Source organism: Opisthocomus hoazin, chromosome 8, assembly GCF_030867145.1.
Source record: "Opisthocomus hoazin isolate bOpiHoa1 chromosome 8, bOpiHoa1.hap1, whole genome shotgun sequence".
NCBI classification, from domain to species: domain Eukaryota; kingdom Metazoa; phylum Chordata; class Aves; order Opisthocomiformes; family Opisthocomidae; genus Opisthocomus; species Opisthocomus hoazin.
In genome coordinates, this window is record NC_134421.1 from 2,536,790 (window position 1) to 2,561,045 (window position 24,256).

The following is a 24,256-nucleotide window of genomic DNA, read 5'->3' on the forward strand; positions in this document are numbered from 1 at the left end:
CATGAGAGAACAGAGCTACACTGCTATCGACAGAAATACTATTGAAAATTCTAAAGCCTACTGCTTTTCAAATTTGAAGGAAATAAAATAAGACAGAGAAACATACGTTGCGGTCAGGCAGTTCACCATCTCACTCATAGAAATAGCAGCCTGTTGTAAAGGCCACAATAATGGCTTCTTGTAAATATATTTTTAGCAATAATCCTAAGCAATTCCTGCCTCCTTCTGTCATTCCTGCCACTATAGTTCAATGCATCCCCAGATGTGCCTCCAGTTCTGCATGGGAATCCATGAACCAAATCAGTGAAAAAATTCCTTCAAAAAGTGATAATTCTTATCATGAATTAGTCAAAGATGACCTCCAGCAGTTATTCCTAGGGAATTAAAACCACCACTGTATTTTTGAGCAGGGAAAAACTTATATTTAATTTTTTTTTTTTTTCTGAGGAATGTAATGATGACTTTACAAAATTAAACTCGGATTTGGTTAATTCAGAAAATGTGCCTGGATCCACATTTAGTTTTGTCATCTCTAATAGAAAAAACTTGATAATAGAAGTGTTTATCTGAGAAATCCCCCCTTCAGCCTTATGGAGAGCACTTGAAAAGAAGTCTCCATACGCCTTCTGGCCTTCGACCTAGAGGGCAGAACCAGAGGCACCAGCCACAGTTGTGCATAACCCCACAGCCCTAAGGAATTTGCAGTAATATCTCCATTCAGTAGTCAGCAGGTGTACCAACAAACCCAGCTGAACATGTCAGAAAGAACCAACTTGAAGAACTTTCAAGTCTTTCTGCCCGTGTAAGGCTCCCTCCTCTGCTTTCTGCACGGCAGGGTCTGTTACACCGAACACTACGGCTAACGGAGCTACGCCCAGGCCAAGGGGTGCGCTGCTCCCAGCGGGAAACGCCTGGTTTTATTTCTGTGATGGATAACGAAAGAACAGGTCTAAGATCCTGAAATAAAGAGAAAGCTTTAGCCAGCTGGAGACATCTTGCCATATGTAGGTTGTGTATTAACCCAGTTAACCCACCGCCACAGCTACTACACGCTGCCGGGATATTTTCAAACACTGGATTAAAGAGAGCAAGATTTTAATCTGAAATAAATTATCTGAGAACCACGAAATCCTGAGTAGCGTCCTGAACACTGTAATTGAAATCAGAAGCCTGTAAAATAGCAGGAAACCATACATCCTGAGATGATGGAGGGTAGGATCACACAACACACGGCTACAAAACCAACACTGAATATTGGGGCAAAGGTACACACAAATGAGATGTCCTCATACCTTGAACCACTTAAAGCCAAAATGGTTGACCTCATGCACTGATTCATTAAACAGCTTCAGACAGGCAGTAATGTGGCAGAATGGTAGAGAACAAGATAAACAGAAGAGAGGAAAGAAAAAGCATGCAATTAAAAGCAAATTATAATCAGTTTGGACAACATTAACATTTTAAAATCACACATATCATTCCTACTTGGACTAAGAATGACCCTAACCTATCACTGTTTGTAAAAATCAAATTATTTGCCATTACTGTCATATAGAAAACAGCCTTGCATTTTAAAATTCTATCTAAGGGTGATTTTCACAATTCTACCAAGAACCTCCAGAGAACATGACAAAACAAAGAAGGCATTCTTTTAAAGTATTTGAAGGAACATGGAATGAAAAACATTTGAAGAAAAGTCTCCTCCTCACCGTGGAAAAACAGGTACTTGACCTCACTCTGTCACTTGACTGTATTTAATTGGCACCAAATCAAAATCCTGTTGGACAGAATGTGGCACAGCAGCTCTCCCAGTGCTAACTGGAACAGGACACTGCGGTTGCTTTTCTTTCACGCCACCTTGTTGGTCATATTCTAAAATCTGGTTAGAGCCAGCAGTTTAGTTCTGTTGGAGTAAGACACTGCTGCCAATCAGTGACGATACAGACGCCAACTTTTCCCTTTTCCGATCCCGCTGTTTTCAATCCACCCTTCTTTCTCCTCCTCACTTCTGTACACACTGCTACATCCAAATTCACTTCTTTTTCACGATGCAGTTGCCCACCATATTTCACCAATCTTTTCCCACCAACCTTACTCTTGGCTCTCATCCTCTCTCACTAACCCTTACAGGTTACCGACCCTTCGGCTGCACACTTCCCTGCCTTGCCTCGTCCTTCAGATTGGACACTGAATTCCAACTCTCTATTCACCAGCTGTCTCCCTTCTTCACCAAGCTCTGGCCACCTGATCTCCTTGTGTGCCCCTCACCAGGCTTTGCTGGTGAATTCTTTTGAAAAGCCTCCTTCCTGCCAAACCTGAAATTTGTGCATATTCCCAAAGCACTATTCCCTTTCCATGTTCTTGTTTTAGGATGCCTTGTATATAAAAAAAACTTCACTTCTATGACAACTGTTCCCTCTTTTACTAACCCAGACTGATCTCTTCTCCTCCCCAGCACAAACCTGCTGCTAACAGCTCACAGTGGACAGGCATCTATGCAGAGCTCATGGTCGATAGGCTAAAAAAGGCATCCTCCTTTCCATCCTGTGACTGAACCTTCCTCACTACTTCATGTCATCTAGGACAGAACTTCACATTTTTGTTAATCTTGACAGTATCTTCGACTCAAACTTCCTTTAAAAGGTGATTTTTTAAAAACTCGCAGAATTGCTTTTATGGAATATCTCTAATCTATTAAAGACTTTTCTGACTGCATCTATATAACTGAAGTTCTTTGGAAGGATTTTTTCTGTGTCTGGATCTATGCAAAACTCTTTCTTGCACAGGCTGTACCCATTTGTACAGTAATCTCCCTGTCTGTAGCTTTGATCACGTTAATGTTACTAGCATGCCTCTTTGCTAGTGAATCAGATGTAAGCTACTCATCCTTCGCAACCTGTGCTCCACCCACCTTTCACTTCCAATACTGAGATGACCTGTGATCATCCTCTGACACAAGCCTACATCATGCGTGCATAATATCTGTAAATGTTCATCTTTGTGCTTACCTCCCTAACTTCAGGCACTTCTAACCCCTACAAAATCAACATACTTTACCTTCTTCCAAACCTTCCCTCAAAAAATTCACTAAGCCTTATGCATCTTGTTCTGCATTTCGAGCACAGACATCACAAAAGGGTAAGTTCTACGGGCTTCTAGGTGCTCAAAGGACATAAAAACGATCACTCTTATTTGTAACAAAGAAATTAAAACATTATGACTTCCTAGGCATCAAATCACCTACTATTTTGTTTAGTTTTGTGTATCAGCATAGAACCTGCTCCTTCGTGAGATACATATTATCCTTTCAAAGAGATCTATCTTTGATGTGGTATTCACTACCTAGTTAACATTTCTATTTTGTGCAATTATTTTTAAAGGCTACAAGAAGTTTAGAACGAAGGCATTCTTGAAAGTGAACTCCCTAACACTGCCTAGGATCTTAGGGTACAGCAACAAGAATTATCCTCATCGCATCCACCAGCAAAGAGCTGAGCTTGACTCTAGCCTAAAGAGAAACAGTTGCTTTCTTCCTGAAAACTTGGATTATTACTAAGATACTTATATCTCCTTTTTAGTTAAAGCATGTGATATAAGAGTACACTTTGGAAAAACCCTCTTGAAATATTTTCAAGTGCAGTAGTGCTGAAAGTTGCAACACCATTGCAATGCAACAGACCAAATGCTCGTTTGCTAATTATGGTGAAGTAAGGAACAGTGACAAACACTGAAGAAGCTCACAAAAAGCACAGTAAGAATGCCAGGTTCAGTTTCTGCTTCAAAAGCTTTATCAAAATCTCATGGAATTTTATTCACTACTTTTGATATGTTTTCTTGATGATTACTTACGTGAGCTAAAACCAGGCACGTACTTGATTCTTCAGAGCATCTCGTCGGTGGCACAGAATCAATTCATGCGTAAAAGTTTACACTTGTGGCCTCAACACACAAGCGTGTATTTTTCTGTGTGTATGCTTGGCTCAAGCCAAGGGACTTGTCTCTTTATCCAGTTGTTTTGTAAATGCAACGAGACTGTGGTCAATAAACACAACCACGCTAATAAAAATAACTGTCTTTAAATACATTCAGCGAACAACATCGTGAACCTACGCATGTCGGAAGACAGCTTTGACAGGCAAGACAGATCAGAAGAGTTACTCCTTAAAATAATATGCTAAAGCTCAGGATACCTATTATTTCTTTTAAATTTCAAGGAACTCTTACCTATGAAATACAACTTATCATGAAGGCTTTGCAGACTTTATGAGTCCTGTTACCTAATGTTGGAACAGAGATATAGGATCATAAAACAAAACCAGCTGTGTTTCACAGTAAAGCAGGGAAAATAGTACTTTACTGTCTGGTTACTCTCCTAAGAGGACTACCAGTGACTTTATGAGATTGCAGACCTGTTTCTCAGCATTGATCCTGGCTGACTCCTCTTGGGCTAGCACCATTTCCCGCTCTGCAGTTATCTGAACACTTTCTCTGAGTGCTTCTTCCAATTCTTCAATCCGATCATCCTTTTTACGTAGATTATCCTGGAAAATGACGGGAGACTAGGTGAAGACGACTTGTTTGGAACTACAGCCTTTTAATCAATCAAGTTTTACGCCAACCAAAATGCGTTTCTCCCTCCCAAGGCGCATCTGCAGGCAAATTATCTTCACCCAAAGGAAAGAAAGCTGAAGTGATGCAAGAGCAGGAGGAAGATCACAGTAAAGAGAAGAAGAAAGCTAGCAAAGCAGGAGCTCAAAGCAAGAGTGCTTGCCATCTGTGTTGGACATACCACAGTCCTGTCAGATCATACAGCTTAGATAAGCAAGGGTTGTTGGTAAATAAAGATTAGTAAGCAGTTCCAAAGCAGCCCAGAAGCCAGAACTGGTGGGAAGGCAGCAGGCATTCAGCATTGCCCGTTCGCTAATGCGCTCACCAGCAGGCGTGGTAAGGAAGGAAACACAGCACTGCAGTCTGGAATTTGCCATTCCCAGGTCAAGGGGGAGAAAAGCAAACATTAACCCAACAGAGTTTCCCATTGTTCAGATTAACTCTTTCAGGAAGTTCTTCATCAAAAACTCTCTGGGAATGATGAAGGGTTCATTTGGGCTGTCTGAATCTCAGACATACAAGTATCAAGACTCCCTCAAAATTTATTCTTCGAAGAGCATCTTCACAGTTGCAAGTTCAGATGTCCCACATATATTCAGAGACCATTGAAGAAAACTGTCTTGCTCCTCAGAAAACATACTGTTTTATTGGCTTACACAAACAGTATAACTTAGAAAAACGATATACAAAATGAACGATATTGATATTTGTAAAGGAGACGCTCCTTACTTTAATATTGCTAGGAAAATAAATGCACATCTCCTGCTTCTGCTGTAGCAGCCTGGACCAAAGACTGCAAAGCAGGCTGTCCTGACAGCTACATCTGAATGTCTCAGACCAGGGCTGCTTCACAAATCCACCAGACGGAAAATTTCTGCATTTCTTGTCTTGCAGATTACTCTAGATCATAGGGTTCAGATGAGATATTAATGCACATTTAAGTCACCACATGGGCTTTTTAGGCATCTCAGCAGCAGTGGAAGAATAAAAAATATTTCCCTTTGTTTTTTGCACTTTGCTTTTTTGTAAGATTTACCCATTTGTCTTCTGTCCTTTTGTATTTAGGACCGAAATTTTCCACTGTTTCTCTGAAACTGTTTCACACCATATAAAGAATAAGGAAAAGATGACTGCCTTGGAAAAAATTTGACCTTGCAACCTTCATAACACAAAAAATTAGTCACTGGAGTTTAAAGAATGAACCTGACATTCCCTAATTCCTGCTTTCTAGGATTTGGGATACATCACCAAGGATACTTGCTGTGTGAACACCATTTCTGGCAGTCTCAAAACCGCCACTTTCAGTGAGACTGTTCTAGCAGAGATGCAAAGCTTTGTATCCGACCAGTGGTACCACTGTCCCTAGATAAAGCCAGGCTAGGATTCAGCCACTGGCACAGGCAACAGCCTGGTTAGGCTTTGCAGGCAGAGGAGCCTTCTGCTGATGGTTACTTTCCAAAGTGGATTCGCAGGGCAAGTAATTGCTGATTTCTAAAGAAACAGACAGAGAGATCTTCACTTCAAAAACAGGAGTTGCAGAACATGTTTTCAGACTTTTTGAATCTTTCTGAAACGCTATCTTCCAAAACGACTTCATAGTCATGATTAGCCTAACTGAAGACTCTTTTATCAAAAAGATGAACGACAAGTTTACAAAAAGCTCAGCACAGAATATAAACTGTGCCACACATGAGAAATAGTGACTTGCCTATCTGCATTACACAATAAATATCGACTGTATGTCTCGATATATTATTCACGGATAGCCAAGGAAGTGTGGAAGTGTATTTCTTCATTGCAAACAACAGAAGTGTGAATGGTTCATTTGAACAGATACATGTAAAATAGAAACTGCTTTGAAATAAGAATGCAGAATAAAACATTCTAACACAAAAGGTCTGCCCGCTCTTCATCCCAGGCAAACATTGAAGAGGTGAAATGGACATTGTATTCATCTTGACACCGTACAGTGCTCTATTCAGACAGGGGAACTCTTGAGGAACAGGAGGAAGAACAATTGATGGTACCAAAATTGATCAAGACAGTGACACACTACCTGCACTTGAAAAGTCTGCAGTCATGTATAATTACTTTTCCTAAAATAATACACAAACTTTTACATCTACACTAGAGGGCTGCAAGTTAAAAAAAAACAGTGCTGACTTACAAGCAGCTGCCTAGAAACGATGATCTTTGAACTTTAGTCTAATACTAACAACCCATCCAGGAATAGTCAGAAGTTTTCACTTTCTGCCTCAGACAAACCTAGTTACAAGATGTGCAAGTTTACTCTTGTAATGGTGCGACAATGTGTGTAACCACCTTACAAAACCACACTGATGCCTGGCAGGAGCAGCAGATTGGTGCTTAGCCAGACAGCACCTCCACTAGTGCAGAAGAGTCTTAAGACACCTTTAAATGATTATTTTGTTTCTAGCTCTTTGATTCATGACTAACATTTGAATTATTATTTTTTAAAAATACAAGGTGCTGCTTCAAACAAAACCTACTAAAATGTAAATAAGAACAAACCAGCATTTGCCTTTAAACATATCAGCATGTTTTTTCCAATTGTTTGGCTCTAAACTCTGAAACCTGACAGGCTCATGCTGACCTTCAGCCTGTGCTGCCGCCGCTCTTCCCTTTTTAGTTACATGAAGTATTCTATCTTATTGTGATAAGCATTAAACTCTGGTGAAAAACTTTTGTTATCTATAACTACAGATCCAACTTTTTCCCTGCAGTGACTGATCCTCTGAAGCAGTGGACCAGAGTGCAACTTGAGTTGCTTCACATTTACATTAGAATGTGACACTGAGCGCAGATCCATCTTCCTGCCTTTTGATAAAATTGCAGAATGATAAATAGTGGCAGTATCCTTTCATGAAGCTTATACAGATGACTATTCAGAAATAAAAAAGACACATTACTTATCTGTACAGTAACTGGATTCTTCAAGACGTATTACCTACTCAAACACCTCCGTGACCCTCTCTCCCTCTCCTCCTGAGATTTCACAGCAGAGATGGAATCCAACTGGGATAACGGAGACAGCTCTGCCTTTATGCTCACTGGTGGCAGCACAGAGAAAATCAAAAACCCATTTGACGCTGCAGGAACGCCAAGAGTTCAGGCACAATAAAAATTTTTGCTACCCATACTCTGATCCTGTAGCTGATTCATATGCAAAACTCATTCCAATACACGTCTGTCTGACAGCCGGAAAGGAAAAGAAGGTGTGACTGACACACATTTCTGGGCTTTTTCTTTCACTTCAGGAAGGAAGTGGTAGGATGTCCAAGTGATGCATGCTAAAAAGGATGTATCAGTTTAACCTATCCTGCATTCACATGATGTGTAATCTGCCATGAAGCTTTAGGAAAGCACATGAAATAGAATATATGTTCTCACCAAGGCATTTAGTTTCAATTAAATCTGAGGTATCTTGGTGGACTTCTTCATAACTGTGTCTTGAACTGGACTCACAAAGGTCTTTATGGCCTGATTTTATTCTTTGAATAGGAATTCAGATGGATTTCTCCACTTAACTCTTGGGAAAGATTAGTTAACAGTTTGAGAAGGCAATGAAGTGCTTCTTCTGACTGTTAAAAATATTTCTAGGACTAACCAGTCACATAATTAGGAAAAGATCATTTTCATATAACCCTGTAATTAATGCAACTGTCATTTAGTTACTGATAAATTAAATTCTTCACCAATATTTGGAGGCAGCCTGTCTACAAATATTATGGAATTTTCACAGTTAAAAACTATGAGGGCCTATTAACTGCAACTCTAAAGTGCATGCTGATTGATTAATGTGCTTTTCTTTCAAAAACTGAAATCTTCTTAAGTTTCTTCCACAAATTCCCTTGCTTGCTGTCTTCGGCCATAACCAATACCAAGTATGAAGAGGAAAAATTGGTTCTACTGCAGTCAGCCTATTACTAAGGACTTCTGGCTTGCTATCCAGGAGTCTACAAGAAGATGCCAAAAGACTCTCGCTAAATTATGGAAGGTGGCCTTCTGCATTGTTGGCTGAGCTACCGCACTGCTGAACCCAGAAGGAAAGATACTATGCCAGAATAAAAAGGCTGCTCTTCAGAAGAGGACAACTGATGAAAATAAATCGATGATGAAAATAAATATCTGCTTTTCTCTGAAAACTACTTGTAAAAACCTGCAGATCTTTTTAAAAAGGTCCTGAAGCTTTAAGAGAATATACAATGTGGTGGTACCAAAAGGTGGTATTACAGTTTCATTTGATTTCAGAAGCAAACAATGACAGGGCCTTAAAGCTGAGGTGAGCATGGTGGATCTCCTTCATTTGGTTCCACCTGTTGATCAACTCCTTGAACAAGTCTCTGAACAAGAAAAGCATGCAAAATTGTCACTCATAATTGGAGAAATACCTCCTACGCTCATGAGGCAATACTTTTGACTTTATGGATTTCCAAGAATACACGTGGGGTAAACACTGAAGGCCAGAACATCAAGGTACACAACCCAAACGGTAGTTACCATAGCTCAAAAAGAGTGTTTGTAGTCCCTGTGCAACTCATCCAAAGCACATGATGTCCATGGTGAATCGTTTCTCTCGCTGTATTCATTACCATTTGTTGAAAAAGCTGGCAATAAAAACCAAAAGGATGATGTCTTGAAGAGTGGAATAAAAGACAACTTTATAAATTGCTGAAGAAGGAAACAAATACCTTTAGGGTAGTGTATAACTTGGTACCAAGATGCAGCAAGAACCACTAGGAAACACAGATCCAATACTAAAGATTCTGAAAATAAAAATAACGTAACAGAGGGGCAAACTAGCATGTAAGCAGTTACTATTATATATATCACTGGGCATGAACAACAGTGGAGTTCACAGAATAACTACAAATGCTAATGCTAGTACCATCAATGTCGCACACAGCTGTCCTGATGCCCTCAAGTGGTAAAAGAACTGAAGTATCAGGGGTTACACCTGTGATGGGAGAAGCTTCTGTCTAGGCAAAAGCTGAGTATATCCAAGTACGATGTTGATATGAAGTCCGTTTCTCACAGAGTGAGCCAAAGAGGGCTTTTTCGTAAGTACAGCAAGAGCATATGCAATCATCATGAGTTCCTGAATGAAAGGAACAGTTTGAGAGTGGAAGAGACAGAAACTGCCGAGCAGGAAGCTCCTCGACCAGCGTTCCCTCATCTTTGGAGAAATCAGATCTGAGGTGCACGATGACTATCTCATTAGGACAACATATATCAAGGTCTGGAAAATAGTATCTGCCAAATAAGACACATGGATTGGAATTCAAGCCTGACAAGTTGCATAAATGCAGAAAAATAACTACAGGAGACAAAAGGAGAAAAACTGCAGCACAAGAAATTCATTCCACTAGCGGTTGAGAGGGAAGCGCAATGAAGCTGGCCAAAGCACTGCATCTGCCACACTGAAAACACACGGGACAGCAGAAGGCCACGAGTACGTTCTCCTAAGAGTACTACAACGGAACAAGAGAAGACATGCACATGCAGAATATGCACGCACTTGTGGATCATCAGTTGCAGAAAGAACAAAAATATACGCATAGCAAAAAGAAAAAATGATAAAAATTATTTCCAGACATGATAAATATAATTGAACCAGTGCATTAAAATTAGCATAGTTAAAAAAACCACGCAGAAGTCAACAGTTTATAAGAAATGACAAGTGAATTATTCTTTTGAAAGAGAAAGGTAGAAAATGGAGTGGTGTTTGGACAGCACTGTCCCTTGAATATCATTGCTGCAGTGTAGGGGAACACTCCAGAGTGATGCAGGACTAGAAATGATGCTGCTGACAAAAATACCTGCTCTTGTGTACACAGGAAGGCTGCACATTTTAAAAGTTACATGCGTGGACACACACTTCAAAGAAAATAATCACATGTGCTCCACTACAGAGGTTAATAAAATACAAAGAATAAAACCAGGCAAGCAGCTGCTCTACCCTGCACAAAGTCCTCATGGGAATTTATCTCATTAAGAAAGAAAGAAAAAACCCCACTCAGACAGTAAAATGTGTCCGTAAAATAGCCTTACAAATTTATCATGGGAAACCTGCTGGTACTGAGATTACTTATATTAAGGTAACTGCAGTAGTAAGGATCTGTAAAAAAAATAAAAGCTCTTCTCTACATGCTAAGAAAATAGATTTAATTAACTCATCAGAAGTTATATGAACTCATTTCTGTTCTTAAACATGTAGGTCACAACGAAGCAGCAAGAAATCCCAGATGAAACGACAATGCCATACAATGGCATTAGCACTGAATGGTAGTTCTCACTAAAACGAATAATGCTGAGGTATAACAAGATGTAAATAATGTTCCATATGTGACACATGTATAACCTTAAGGGCGGAACATGCATGCATTTGCCCCTTAAACATATTTACATGGAAAAAATTCCCACCCAAGCCCTGAAAACTGGAAAAGAAATACACCAACTCTAAAGACAGATCGCAACAGATAATAACCAGATACATATACATTACTACTAATGGATTTAAAGGGAACTGAAAGAGAAGAAAAACAAACTTTGTGAAAACTTAGTGAAGAGAAATGCTTTATTTTTCATTGTCTATTTCTTAAACATATGAAGTCCTTAACCGTAAAAATATAAAGTCCTTAACAAAAGTTGGGCATATTGCTATTAGTGTCTCAAAATTGCTACAAATGCATTGTCTACATTTCTATACGTTGCACCCATTGTATAATGTTCCTGAAAATTTATACAGTATGTCTACAAAAATGCGTGAACAACTCCAGCCATTCATACATTTTACCTCCAAGATATTTTCTGTGTTACCACTCAAGTGTGTTACTTTCAAAAAGTGTTTCCAAAACGTATAGCAGTTTTGTTCAACATCAGGAGCCATCTGAACTACACAGAGTTTACGGTAACAATAAGAAAGGATCCCCATCAATACTAGTTGAATTACATCCATCATAAAGCGATGTAACTCCAGTACCCTTCTCTGCTACTGAGGAGGAATTCCATTGCAATCTAGATTATTCATACATTTCTTGAAGGAGAGCAGAAGGGAAGGAGAAGCAAAGCAAAGGACAAACCGTTACAGACACCATTACACAGGCCCAAGAGGGAAAGGCAGAACTGGCTATTCCTATGAGAAACTGGCAACATCTCTCCCTGACAGCTGCCACGCTTCTGACCCTTCTTCCCTGTTCCTCTAAGCGTGGCGCTCCCACCACAGCAATCCGCTGGGTCTGCTGGGTTTGTATAGGCACTTTTCATCAGCAATAACCCAGACAGACTAAAGTACCTTGCCAACACCAACAACCACGTTCGCCATTTAACAGCTCACGCAGGGTGCCAACAGCTTCAACATTTTGCTTCAGCTGTTGCAAATGACCACGTTTGTATTTTTTAAAACCTGTAGGGACCATGCTTCTATCTAACCACAGTGGGTCACTGCACGGACTACTGGAATGAGACCCAAGGCTCACAACACAGCTGTGAAAAACGTTCTGAAGTGAGCAAAAGCAATAGATACCTGTACTTGGTTTGGGGTTTTGGATACACCGGAAGGCTGTGCTGCCATTCAGCGAAACCTGGATAGGCTGGAAAGCTGGGCAGAGAGGAACGTGATGAAGTTCAACAAGGGCAAGTGCAGGGCCCTGCACCTGGGGAGGAACAACCTCATGCACCAGTACAGGCTTGGGGTGGACCTGCTGGAGAGCAGCTCTGCGGAGAGGGACCTGGGTGTCCTGGTGGACGACAGGTTAACCATGAGCCAGCAGTGTGCCCTGGCTGCCAAGAAGGCCAATGGGATCCTGAGGTGCATTAGGAGGGAGTGTGGGCAGCAGGGCGAGGGAGGTTCTCCTCCCCCTCTACTCTGCCCCAGTGAGGCCCCATCTGGAGCACTGTGTCCAGTTCTGGGCTCCCCAGTGCAAGAAAGATGAGGAGCTACTGGAGAGAGTCCAGCGCAGGGCTACAAGGATGATGAGGGGACTGGAGCATCTCCCCTATGAGGAGAGGCTGAGGGAGCTGGGCTTGTTCAGCCTGGAGAAGAGAAGGCTGAGAGGGGACCTTAGAAATGCTTATAAATATCTCAAGGGTGGGTGTCAGGAGGATGGGGCCAAGCTCTTTTCAGTGGTGTCCAGCGACAGGACAAGGGGTAATGGGCACAAACTGAAGCAGAGGAAGTTCCAGCTGAACATGAGGAAGAACTTCTTCCCTCTGAGGGTGACGGAGCCTTGGAACAGGCTGCCCAGGGAGGTTGTGGAGTCTCCTTCTCTGGAGATATTCAAGACCCACCTGGACGCGGTCCTGTGCAGCTTGCTCTGGGTGACCCTGCTTTGGCAGGGGGTTGGACTGGGTGACCCACAGAGGTCCCTTCCAGCCCCGACCATTCTGTGATTCTGTGATTTTGTGTCATTTTTTTGTTTGGTTGAGGTTTTTGTGTGTGTGGTTTTTTGTGGTTGGTTTTGCATGGGGTTTTTTTGTTGTTGTTGTTTATGCTTGTTTTTTTGAGATGCCAATTGGTGAAATGCTACTGTAAAAACATTTCTTCTTCACACATAAATCAATACTTTGACTCAAGACTCATAAATTGATATGGAATTACAGCAAAAACCAGTGGCAGCTTTAACTAACCACACTATTAACACCAAGCTTTAACCCGTGCGTTATTCCCTTGATACAGCCCTGCTCCTCTGAACTCTCCTCGCCAGTGTCAGTCCTGTCATCATCACACTAATATATCACAGCAGTTGTAAGACCTGCCTTTCTTTGCCCATTTTCAATCGTCCAGCAAAAAAGAGCAGCAGAAGCAGCATGCATGGACAGCCAGCTATAAAAGTTTACTTCTCCTGTCTTCCCTCTTTTTCATAGCTGAACATACGACAAAGATTGCTATGATGGAACACCACTGAGGAAATGTTTACCCAGCAGTTGACTGTGCTGAATCTCTCTCACTCGCTCAATTTCACAGGGAATTCCTGCAGTCACCTCCGGTCTCATACATTCATTCTACTCCCTAATGCCCCTTTCTTGCTTTCCATCGTAGCAGAGCAGCTGTTGTGTTTGTGCTAGGAATTGCTTTCCTTTCAAGCAGCCGTCGGTCCCTGGCTAGGACTCACAATCTAGTGAGATTCCAATACTAACCACTATTCCTTTTACTTCATGCAAAAAAAACCCCAACCAAATGACTTTCACCTTCTCCTATCTCCCCAACTTCAAACGAGAGATCATCAAAGCAATTTCACATGTCAGAATTCAGTTGCCAATGGGTCTTACACCATCTGGGAACAGCCCACCCCACCTGCCAGCCCCCTGGAAACCAGATGTGAAGTTAATTTTACAGAAAAGATATGTCTTGGTACAACCTGGATTCTGCTACTGACCAAATATATACATATTAATTTATGGAAATGTTTTGCTTAAAATACTTAAAACTTGTTTCTGTTCTTCTTAATATCTTTACCAGTAAATGCACAGATTAGCTTTACCACCGTATCTGAAAATGCAAGGATACATTTGCAGACAGGAAATAAACATATTTATGACTGGGATACAATAACAGAAACTTTAAAATAAGTCAGCAAGAAAGGGTCAGGAAGAACAGAACGACTTAGGTGTGTGGCAGCAGTCAATTCACACGCATGTATGGAACGTGAAACCAATTAGATATGACTGAAAAGAAAAAGGTAAATTGGAATGTTAGATACTAGCATCATCAGTTTAAAAATACTGAAATGAAGTTTGTGAAAAGAAAAACCTTCTCGTTGGTACATTTTCACTGTTACATTGATAATATCATTTGACCAGGCAACAACATAGCATCACAGCACTCAGAAAAATTACCATTTAAATTCACCGGTATAAAAACCAAAAGGGCAAGAAAGTGGAAACTCTTCACATTCTGAGAGATTCTCACCTCTCTGTATGAAATTCCAGTTGTTTCTGTAAAGGCCTGAACTAGTTCAGAGGAAAGAGAAAAACAGTTATTGTTTTTCTTTAGCCCTAAATATGCCAACATTATCATCTATTGTTCTCAGCCTGCAAAGCTGCAAAAAACACTCCCTAGCTCCTGCCTTCACTCATTTCTTTTCTATGTTGAAGTGTTCAAATTTTTTTAATATCTGTTTGAACAGAAGCTCGTCTTTATGTTTACCACTTTCTTCCTTTTCTGCTGTTGCCATGCCCTTTCTGTGGTGGATGGCCAACACCACTGCACATTATTCACGAGGCGAATGCACTGCCAATGTATCTAGTGGCACAGTGATATTTTCTGTTTTATCCTTTAATATTTCTCAACAATTTTTTTTAATAGCTCGGCTAACCAATGATATTTTCATGAAAATATTATTCTAATTCCAAGATTGTTGTCATATGACAATATACATAGAGCAGAATCCATCATTGTGTACATATATTTAAGATTTTTTCCTCCTGACATATATTAATAAGCATTCATACTGAATTTCATCTGCTATTTTATCCATGAGTTAGAGTTTGAGATACTTGTGGAGCTACATAAGTTATCTTTCATTTAAGTATCCTGAATAAATCAATAAACACACTTCAGAAATTTAGTCTCATTTATAGAAAATACTACATTTGCTATTTTTAACCAGACACATCACCTCAGCATAAGCAGGAATTGCTCCACAGCACTGGGACATAAAGACATATGCACTTACAATGCAAAAAATGATTAGAGTTTAAGAATATTCAACAGTTCTTCAAAACGAGAAAGAGCAAAGTACATGGGTGGTGACTGGCATGGAGAAGAAAGCTGTGCACTAGAAGGGCACGGAAAACTGTTGCTGGGACACTGAATTCCTTTAGCTTCTATTCCCTTGCTTTTCACACCCTGCTTTGGAAAATCATCTAACCTCAAAGATATCAAGACTTAGGTAGAATTCAAACATTGGCAAGAAAAACAACACAGTGCCCTAAACTGAATTTGTTGATGAATTTTAACTGACTATAGACATTTTCTAAGATGTTAAGGAGATAATTCTCCTTTAATCACCAGTAAAAGACTAAGGGATACCAATGTAGGTAGTTTTTCCCACCACCTGCAATCAGTTCTGAGTGTACTTCAAACAAAATTCAACAGTTGAAAGGTCTAAATACCAAAAGATGACTTTTAGTATTTTACAACCTTCTATCAGTCATGAAGACACAAATTGCAGCCTAAGCCTCAATCCCAGCTAATATCTGCGCATCCCAGTAAGAGGAGGTATTCTGTTACATCCTTAGAGCGTGTACATTTCAGCCAAAGAGGAAAATTTAGCAAGCAAAGTGCTAATTATAGAAAAAAGAGAGTAGTTCAAGAGTAATGGAACTTTGAGCAGCTTGGTAAGCAAGACTGAGGAGCAATATTGAATTAGAATGAAGTGAATTAGGTTTATCACTACTTGAAATCAATTACAGGAATTTTTTTGAAGTTATGCTGAAACATTTGTTGCCACAGGTACAGAACTAAATAAAATTCCATGTGTATTAATTTTTTTTTTTAAATCAATTCTTATCTCTGTCTGGTTTTAGGCCAGCACTGCCTCCCCTTTCCTCTTCTACTGGGCAAAACAAGAATAAGGCAGAATAGCAATTTTATTAAACAATGAGACTTGAAATGACCTGCAGTAATTGGGCATTTTTATTCTTGGGGAGAGATGAGTTAGAAACATGTTCAACACAGCAAGCAGGAAGAAAAAAAAAAAAGCTTAAGAGACAGAGGGAAAAAAACCCAGAAGAGGGAAAAAACGCGAATTTATTGCCATTTCTCAGGCTCATGAAACAGGACACCGAAATGAAAAGAGAGCTGTTCTTCCCCTTGAATGTACTCCTATTGTTTGGCTTAAATCTGGCTCTCCATGTTTTCTGCTCTCAGGAGAGACCTCCTCACAGGAACCACACCATGTTGTCAACAGTCACATTAATCTCTCTGACAGTTTTTAGGAAAGTAGTTTGAACTCCGATACTAATCTTAGGAGAAAAAAAAACCACCCTTGCAAAAAATACGTAGTGGTTAAGGTTGCTGGCACCCATTCAGCTGTCCAGTCGTCACTGTACTTAAGTTTCTGGCATATCATAACGGGTACCAACCCTGCTCGTTGCCAAACAAGCAAGGGAGTACAAATGGCAGGTTTCATCTCCCACAGACACCTAATGTTTCTGCAGAAAAGACTGGGTGAAAGCGTGTCTGGAGTATAATATTCCTGATGGATCACACGGAAACGTTAGGATGTAGGGAGTCCTCTTTCCTCTGTTAAAAACTCTCAAGCTATATAATGGCTTTCTCTCGCCACAAATCTCAATCTGCAGTTAAGAATATACTGGGATAATTGGGAGACTGCCTAATGCGAGTTGTAAATAGCGACCTTCACAAAATTTTTCCAGGTGTCTGTTCAAAGCTTCAGAGCATTTTTACATTATATAAGATGACAGAGTTGAATGGTTCCTTTTTTTTAAAGATGTGAAGGCAATGAATATGTCTAACCTGAACATAATAAATGCATGGTAAACTAAACTAAACCCTAAAGTGAAAACAAACAGAGCAGATGGCTAAGTGTCTACCCAGGGATATGCTACTCCATTCCAAATGTCAAGTTTCTTCCAGTTCAGTTTCTGTAAATGGTATCACCATCAACAGACCAGATGAAAAAACTTCATCCACCCTACACTCAAGATCCAATCATCGCCTGTCAACAGGAAATTCCTCAATAACGGAAGACCAGTGGCTTCACTTCGGGTTTCAGACTTTTGAATGTTGATATTGACTGCATGTACCTGCTATGGTGCCTCATAACAAGTAGTCCCTGATATTTAATGGATTTAGAAGGTTCATTTGATGAGAAGGTATTTGGCTACCTATCCACCGCATCAAGCTTTGTCTGAATCCTAGTAAAAGCACTATTGAACAAAAAATTGCACATTTGTTTAGACTGAAAATTCAGTTTTTTCCACTAGGAGAATATTTTCCCTATTTAATGCTCAATATGATAAAAGAATTATACAACCACAAGGAACAAACAACGTATACATATGTATATAATTCATGGATTAGGAATTCTACATTAAATTATCTAAACCAGGGTGTGGAAAAAGAAGAAAAAAATTAATAAATTTACTTTGTTTTACAGTTGTTCATTAAACCATTCATATACATTTTACACAGCTTCTGGACATGTAGTTTGTCAGCAGCAATTAGAGACTGATGGACAGCTGCTCCAATACAGATCCAGTAGCACACAGCTCCATGCCACAAGATATTCTGAAAATTCCTGCTAAAAACTCCGGAAGATGCTGGAGGAATAGGACGAGAAAATACGCATACTGCCTTCCAGATGTCAGTTCCAAGCACCCATTCAAGTATCTTGAAAGTTCAGTAAATGCCACCTTTCTAGTACAAGACAGCCTATCCATTCCTTTTCACAACAGCCAAGCTTTAGTTACTTGAAGCAAAAATTTTCTACTCCAGCCCAACAGCTTGTTTTTTTATCCTGCTTATAGACCAGACACTCGTTAACCTCTTAGATCTCTGGAGAGTTGTGGTTTAAGGGAATCCAGGAGGAAAAGACAAATTTGGAAAGCCATTTATCCATCTCACTAGAATTGAGACATTATGGTTTTCATTCTTTCCCCACTCCCCAAAATACTCAATTTCCATCATCAGACCTCTCTGAATAAACGAACATTTTGTTACTGGACTCAGGAAGAAAGAAACCACATGCCTGTTAGGGACAGAGAGAGGAGGAGTGGAGTATGTGCTTGGGAGCGTGTTTATTTGACTGGATTGCAGACGGTCAACCAAAGAACATGCAGATCATATATTTTTAAGCATTTCATAATGTCTTATTATTAATTCCAGCCAAAACCACCAAGACCAAAATTATCTGAAATTGGTGCTTGTGTGTCCTGACCCCAAAGCCAACAATGGTTGCATAAAAAAATAAAAATAAAAAAATCTACGTTTCACTCAGGTTTAATTTTTTTTTTTAATCGATTAGAAGGCAGAGCTCTTTAGAGTCTATGGAGAAGACAGGACTCCATAATTAACAAATTGAAATGCGGTCCTGGGTAAGTTTTACTTCCAGGAAGCCAAATGTTGCAGTCCTTGAGAGAGGGAGGCTGTTAGCAGAGAGCTCTTCTAAAGGAAGGAGTTTTTATTGAGCCTGTCACTTGTCATTAAACACTTCATATTTTACCTCAGCCTGATATTTTTTTGATTCGAGCATACAGACCTTTTTCATCTGTGAATGAAAGCATTCCCTTCAGCCTTGTGTTGAATATGGGGAAAGACTCTCTAAAATCAAGCCCACCCAAACAGGACAATTAGGTTCACAAAGGCAGGAAAGGTACTGGGGAAAATCAAGTAATATTCATACCACTACAGCTTACACATTTCAGTGTTGACTATCACATCCCACGTCAATCTTCAACCCTTACATGCATTTAATAATGTCTATTTTTAATCTCAGAAACACATGCATATAAGTATAGACAGCAACAGATAACAGTGCAGAATAAAACACACACAGGCGAAGCAGAAAGAAGTATGTACTGCTGTGTAGCCATCTCTAATTGGAAAACTGGAACGTAAAAAAGTAAAGGTAATCAAATTATACACTTTGACATCTCTGTTCCCAATTTTAGCCTCCCTGCTAGACCACCAGCCTACAACAAAGCAACACTGGAGAAAAAGAGAAAAATATCAGACAACTTCGCTTCCTCAAAAGAGACAGCTGGTTATTTGTTTCTTGTTTCTAGACGTAAGTGGGAAATTAAAAAAGAGGAAACGTTTAGAGTAAAATGATGCTAACTATGCTATTCACAGTTTTATATCCACGATCACCCCACTGCTAAAACACTTTGTAAGGAAAGAATTGGACAGGACATTGCAAGGACAGCTTTACTTTCTTAAAAACTCTCATACAAAGCAGCACCATTTTTTGCCACCTGATTTCTGAGCCAAAGCTGCCTCCCTGCTGCCAGCAACACCATACAACCTCTTCGAAGTATCAGAAGCTGGTGTTTCAACAGGACCTAAAGTTATCAGTTACTAGAGTATCACCATCTGTCCCTTGCTACGTGTAGCTGTACAACCACATTACGTGACTTACTGTGTCTTGAAAATAAAAAAAAAAAAAGAACAAATTTAGTATGCCAATAGGAGCTGAGTGTAAACAAACTTTAGGCTTTCCCCAATGCATTCCATTTGTGTAAAAGAAAGAAAAATGAAAAGGGAAAGAATAATTGTCGGGAAAATAGCCAGGAAAAAAGCCATACCTCTTAAAATCTGAGAGTGCTACATAAGAACAAAGGAGATGGTCTTGTGGAAAGGTGTCTTCCAATAAATACACCATGCACATAATCGCAAGGCAAATGTCTAGTACCACTTACCTTTTCCAACTTAAAATACAGATTTACCCAAATGCAGATTAGAAATCTAACCAAATATTGTATTAGTTCTAGGAATTTTTAAAGACATTTCCCTAATACAAGGAGGATTGTGTTATTTGAACTCAGGCTGCCACATAACGAGAGCCTTGCAGATTGCCATAGCACTACAGCCACAAAACCCGTTAGCAGATGTAGAAATCCCACATCTCTGCCTTTTATAAAAGTCTGCAGTTATGAAATCATTTTCATACCCTTGGAACTTAACTATTTCAGTGCCCCGCAGATACAGGACTGGAATAGAGGGGGAAAACCACAAAATGGTGCATCTGAGAGCATTCCCCATGGACACATGTTTCTGTGGTTCTTTCAAAAGTTCTTCAAGAGTTGAAACCATCCCCATGGAATTCCACAGAACAAAGTAAAGAAGTATCTGTTTAAATTAAGGAGGAGATTTATCTTTGCTAGTGAACTATTAGGATTTATTCCGTGTCTTCATTGCAGACGTATTAAGATAGGTAGCTGGTACCAAGAAGCAGGAGTTAACCCAGGATAACAAAGGAAAACACCTAGGCTTGCTCTCTAAAGATTTAAAAAATAATTTTAGAAGACCTCAAATGTAGACTACTGTTTCCATGTTTACTTTCACTCAGCAAAAGGAAAGTTACTTTTGTAAATTGAAGAAATCACAGGCAAAATATCTATTATTTCCTCACTTAGCATCATAGTACCTTTGCTTTACTTCATGGCAATAGTTTAACATTTTTCTGATAGCACTTGAAAACCTACCATTTGATAAACCATCTATAGTGCATATCAACATAGAGCACACTGAGAAATATTTGACTTGCTTTTATACTGGTGACTTTCGCACGCCTACGCAGATTTGAGGTAACCAGACAATTCTGTGGGGCAGTACCACGCTATCATTTCAGAAATAAAGCAAACCGACTAGTAAGCATACCAAGAATTCATGAGGTAGAGTAGGGTTTCACTTTCAAACATGGATGAGTAAACACAGAAAACACGGTCTTCCAGTTACCCCACAACAATTCCAATTTAATGTAAGTATACTTACTAGGTTATCATTCATTTACTGAAGAAAAGGCACCAGCAAGAGGTAAAACCAGCTGGGAAAACACACAAAACAGCTAAAGAAAAGGGCTGTTAGAAGAGCAGCGAAGAAAGACATGCCACATCAATCTCAATACTGAAATGATAAAATTATTTCAACGATGCACTTCATAACCGAGTCAACAGTTAAACTATTTTTCACTTTTATGAAAACGGAGCAAGCTATGAAGGCAACCGAGAGAGGCCGCTTTCTTTGAAGTGCTCTGGGATAGATGCGTTCTTTTAAATAATCAGTGACAAATTTCTTAGGTGACAGCTAGGAAAACAGCTCAGGAGGCACAGCAGAGAGCAAGGCAGCTAAGCCTGGCTGACTGACCAAATTGCTTCAATTCAATTCCCATGTTACCTGCAGCTGTTGGGAGCTGTCATTCAGATTATCCTCTCGTCTCCTGGCCTCCTCCAGCATCTGTGCACTCTTCTTTTTCTCCACTTGCTCTTTGTGCTTCAGATTTGCTACTTTCTTATTTTGATCTTTAACTTGCCTGTAAAAGAGAAGAGCACTCAGAGTGCGGTCCAGAGCACGTTTCCTGTCAGCCCCAGCGCTGGGCAGCTGGACTGGGGAAGACCGGAACCCTCAAGTACCATTATTTAGTTTGCAGAAGGTCACCAACACCAAACTCACCCTCCAGCGTTGCCCTCAACTGTTAATTCAGCCGAAAGAACACTTTGTTTTGCTCGTTACTATTAACCTAAACACAGAAAATTCTGAAACGAAAACCTCAATTGTTATTTGGTATAAACTATTCACCAAAAGACGCACCAGCCCTCTCGCGACCACACGGCAGAAATCTTTCCTGTGTTCATACACACACGTACACATAAAAACCGCAGACATCTAACAGGCTGTTTTGCTTTGGGTACCACTATACCTAACACAAGGAAAATGGGAAGATCAAAAGGAAATACTAATGAAACATCACTCGGAATACACAGGACTACCTACAAGACCTAGGCAATCTCTTTCCAGATGGAGACCCATTTCTTTTCAACCTCAAGTTCTGCTTCTTTACTGGGTATTTTGAGGGATTTCCTATGCTTTCTTTTTTCAGCAACAAGACAGAGCACGTAAGAACAAACTATTTCAGAAGGCGTGCATAATTTCATTTTCACTTGTATCTATGAATTATTTTTGATGATCCTGGCAACTACTACTGCCTGCAGACAGGGTTTGGCCTTTCTGGACATTAAGACACATGAGTACTGAATCTAATTACAGACCTTTTAATCTCAGCCTCCCGACCACAGAGAACTTCAGTCTCAACTTTTAGTCCAATCAAAATAAAACAGGCTAGCTTTGCTTCTTCAGCCCTTTTCTCCATAATTATATCTGGAGTTTGGATTTTGGAATAGAAGACAGATTCTTTGGTCGCAAGATTTCCCCAAAACGTCATGCAAGTAGTAGAGACGGCTCTTTAATTTACTGTTTAGAAAACAGAATGATATACTAGCTTCATATCTGGTATGTTCTCCACACAGAGAGAGAAGAATGTTTCTTCTGTATTTCAGAAATACTTTTAGAACAGATCACAAACAACTCTGATCGCTCTAATATTTTCTTCAAAACTTGCAACAAAAGTATGATCAACAACATATCTCTTTACAATGGATATGTTCAAATTATGTGGCATATGCCTACTCAGTGCTTTGAGTTCTTCCAAAAAAAATGGAGGTTCAATGCTGAGCTCTGCTTTTCGCGATGCAAGCCAACTGGAGCTGGGAAAATTGCAAAGACGGCAAATTTTCCTTGGTGCTAAGCAAACTTCTGTTAGTGAGAAAAAGTGCTGATGGCCTCCAGAGTCCAAAAAAATAAGGAAAGTCCTTTTCTGATGATCTTAAAAGATTATTGGCATACTTAACTCCCTTGCCCAACAGTTACAGCTGATTTGAGTCAGGATGCTTTTTAAACACAACCAGTATAATTGTTATTCTATCCCAGTGCTGCACACTGGCAATGGGCGCATTGCCCAGTTTGAAAGCAGACTTGTTCAGTGATTAAACAACTTATTGGAAATATTCTGTTGGCACCAGCTCAGCTTGTACAATACACGGTTCTATCTGTCCAATAAAATAAACATAGGAAGTACAGCTAAGTCAAGGCAGAAAACGAAAATATGTCCACCCAACACATTGAATTCCATATAGAATTCTTCTTCAACTTCTAAATTACATTTAGGGAAATTAATTATTTTTATAAACTTGCAAACCTAGATTCAGCTGTTAGGAAACTGGTCTGTGTTACTGTAATCTACTGGTTAGATAAGAGACAACAGTACTAATAAAGGCATAACCGTCATCAAAATATGTCTGAAGTGGACAACCTCCCACATGGTCCAAAACCTTTTCAAACAAAATACATATTTTAAAGAGAGAAGTAATTATAAGGATATATACTACTGACATCCACCTTCTCACGTCTGAACCAAAATTACAGAATCACAGAATCACAGAATCACAGAATAGTAGGGGTTGGAAGGGACCTCTGTGGGTCATCTAGTCCAACCCCCCCGCCGAAGCAGGGTCACCTACAGCAGGCTGCACAGGACCTTGTCCAGGCGGGTCTTGAATATCTCCAGAGAAGGAGACTCCACAACCTCCCTGGGCAGCCTGTTCCAGTGCTCCGTCACCCTCAGAGAGAAGAAGTTCCTCCTCATGTTCAGACGGAACTTCCTGTGCCTCAGTTTGTGCCCATTACCCCTTGTCCTGTCACTGGGCACCACTGAAAAGAGCTTGGCCCCATCCTCCTGACACCCACCCTTCAGATATTTGTAGGCATTTATAAGGTCCCCTCGCAGCCTTCTCTTCTTCAGGCTGAACAAGCCCAGTTCCCTCAACCTCTCCTCGTAGTGGAGATGCTCCAGTCCCCTCACCATCCTTGTAGCCCTCCGCTGGACTCTCTCCAGTAGCTCTTCATCCTTCTTGAACTGGGGAGCCCAGAACTGGACACAGTACTCCAGATGAGGCCTCACCAGGGTAGTGTAGAGGGGAAGGAGAACCTCCCTTGTCCTGCTGGCCACACTCTTCTTGATGCACCCCAGGATCCCATTGGCCTTCTTGGCAGCCAGCCCACACTGCTGGCTCATGGTTAACCTGTCGTCCACCAGGACACCCAGGT

The 24,256-nt window shown here is 40.2% G+C and overlaps 1 protein-coding gene across 15 annotated transcripts in view; it reads right to left on the minus strand.

Moving 5' to 3' along the window:
• ERC1 (ELKS/RAB6-interacting/CAST family member 1) overlaps positions 1–24,256 on the minus strand; it is a 305,098-nt gene that overhangs the window by 114,599 nt on the left and 166,243 nt on the right. For 10 of the 15 annotated variants that reach the window (XM_075428697.1, XM_075428696.1, XM_075428695.1 and 7 more), the window contains 2 exons: positions 21,491–21,626; positions 4,410–4,541 (listed from right to left, as the gene is read on the minus strand). In XM_075428697.1, the coding sequence (XP_075284812.1) occupies positions 4,410–4,541; positions 21,491–21,626 (268 nt within the window). The remainder of the gene's footprint in view (positions 1–4,409; positions 4,542–21,490; positions 21,627–24,256) is intronic. The other 5 variants (XM_075428699.1, XM_075428698.1, XM_075428705.1 and 2 more) reach the window with 1 other exon arrangement.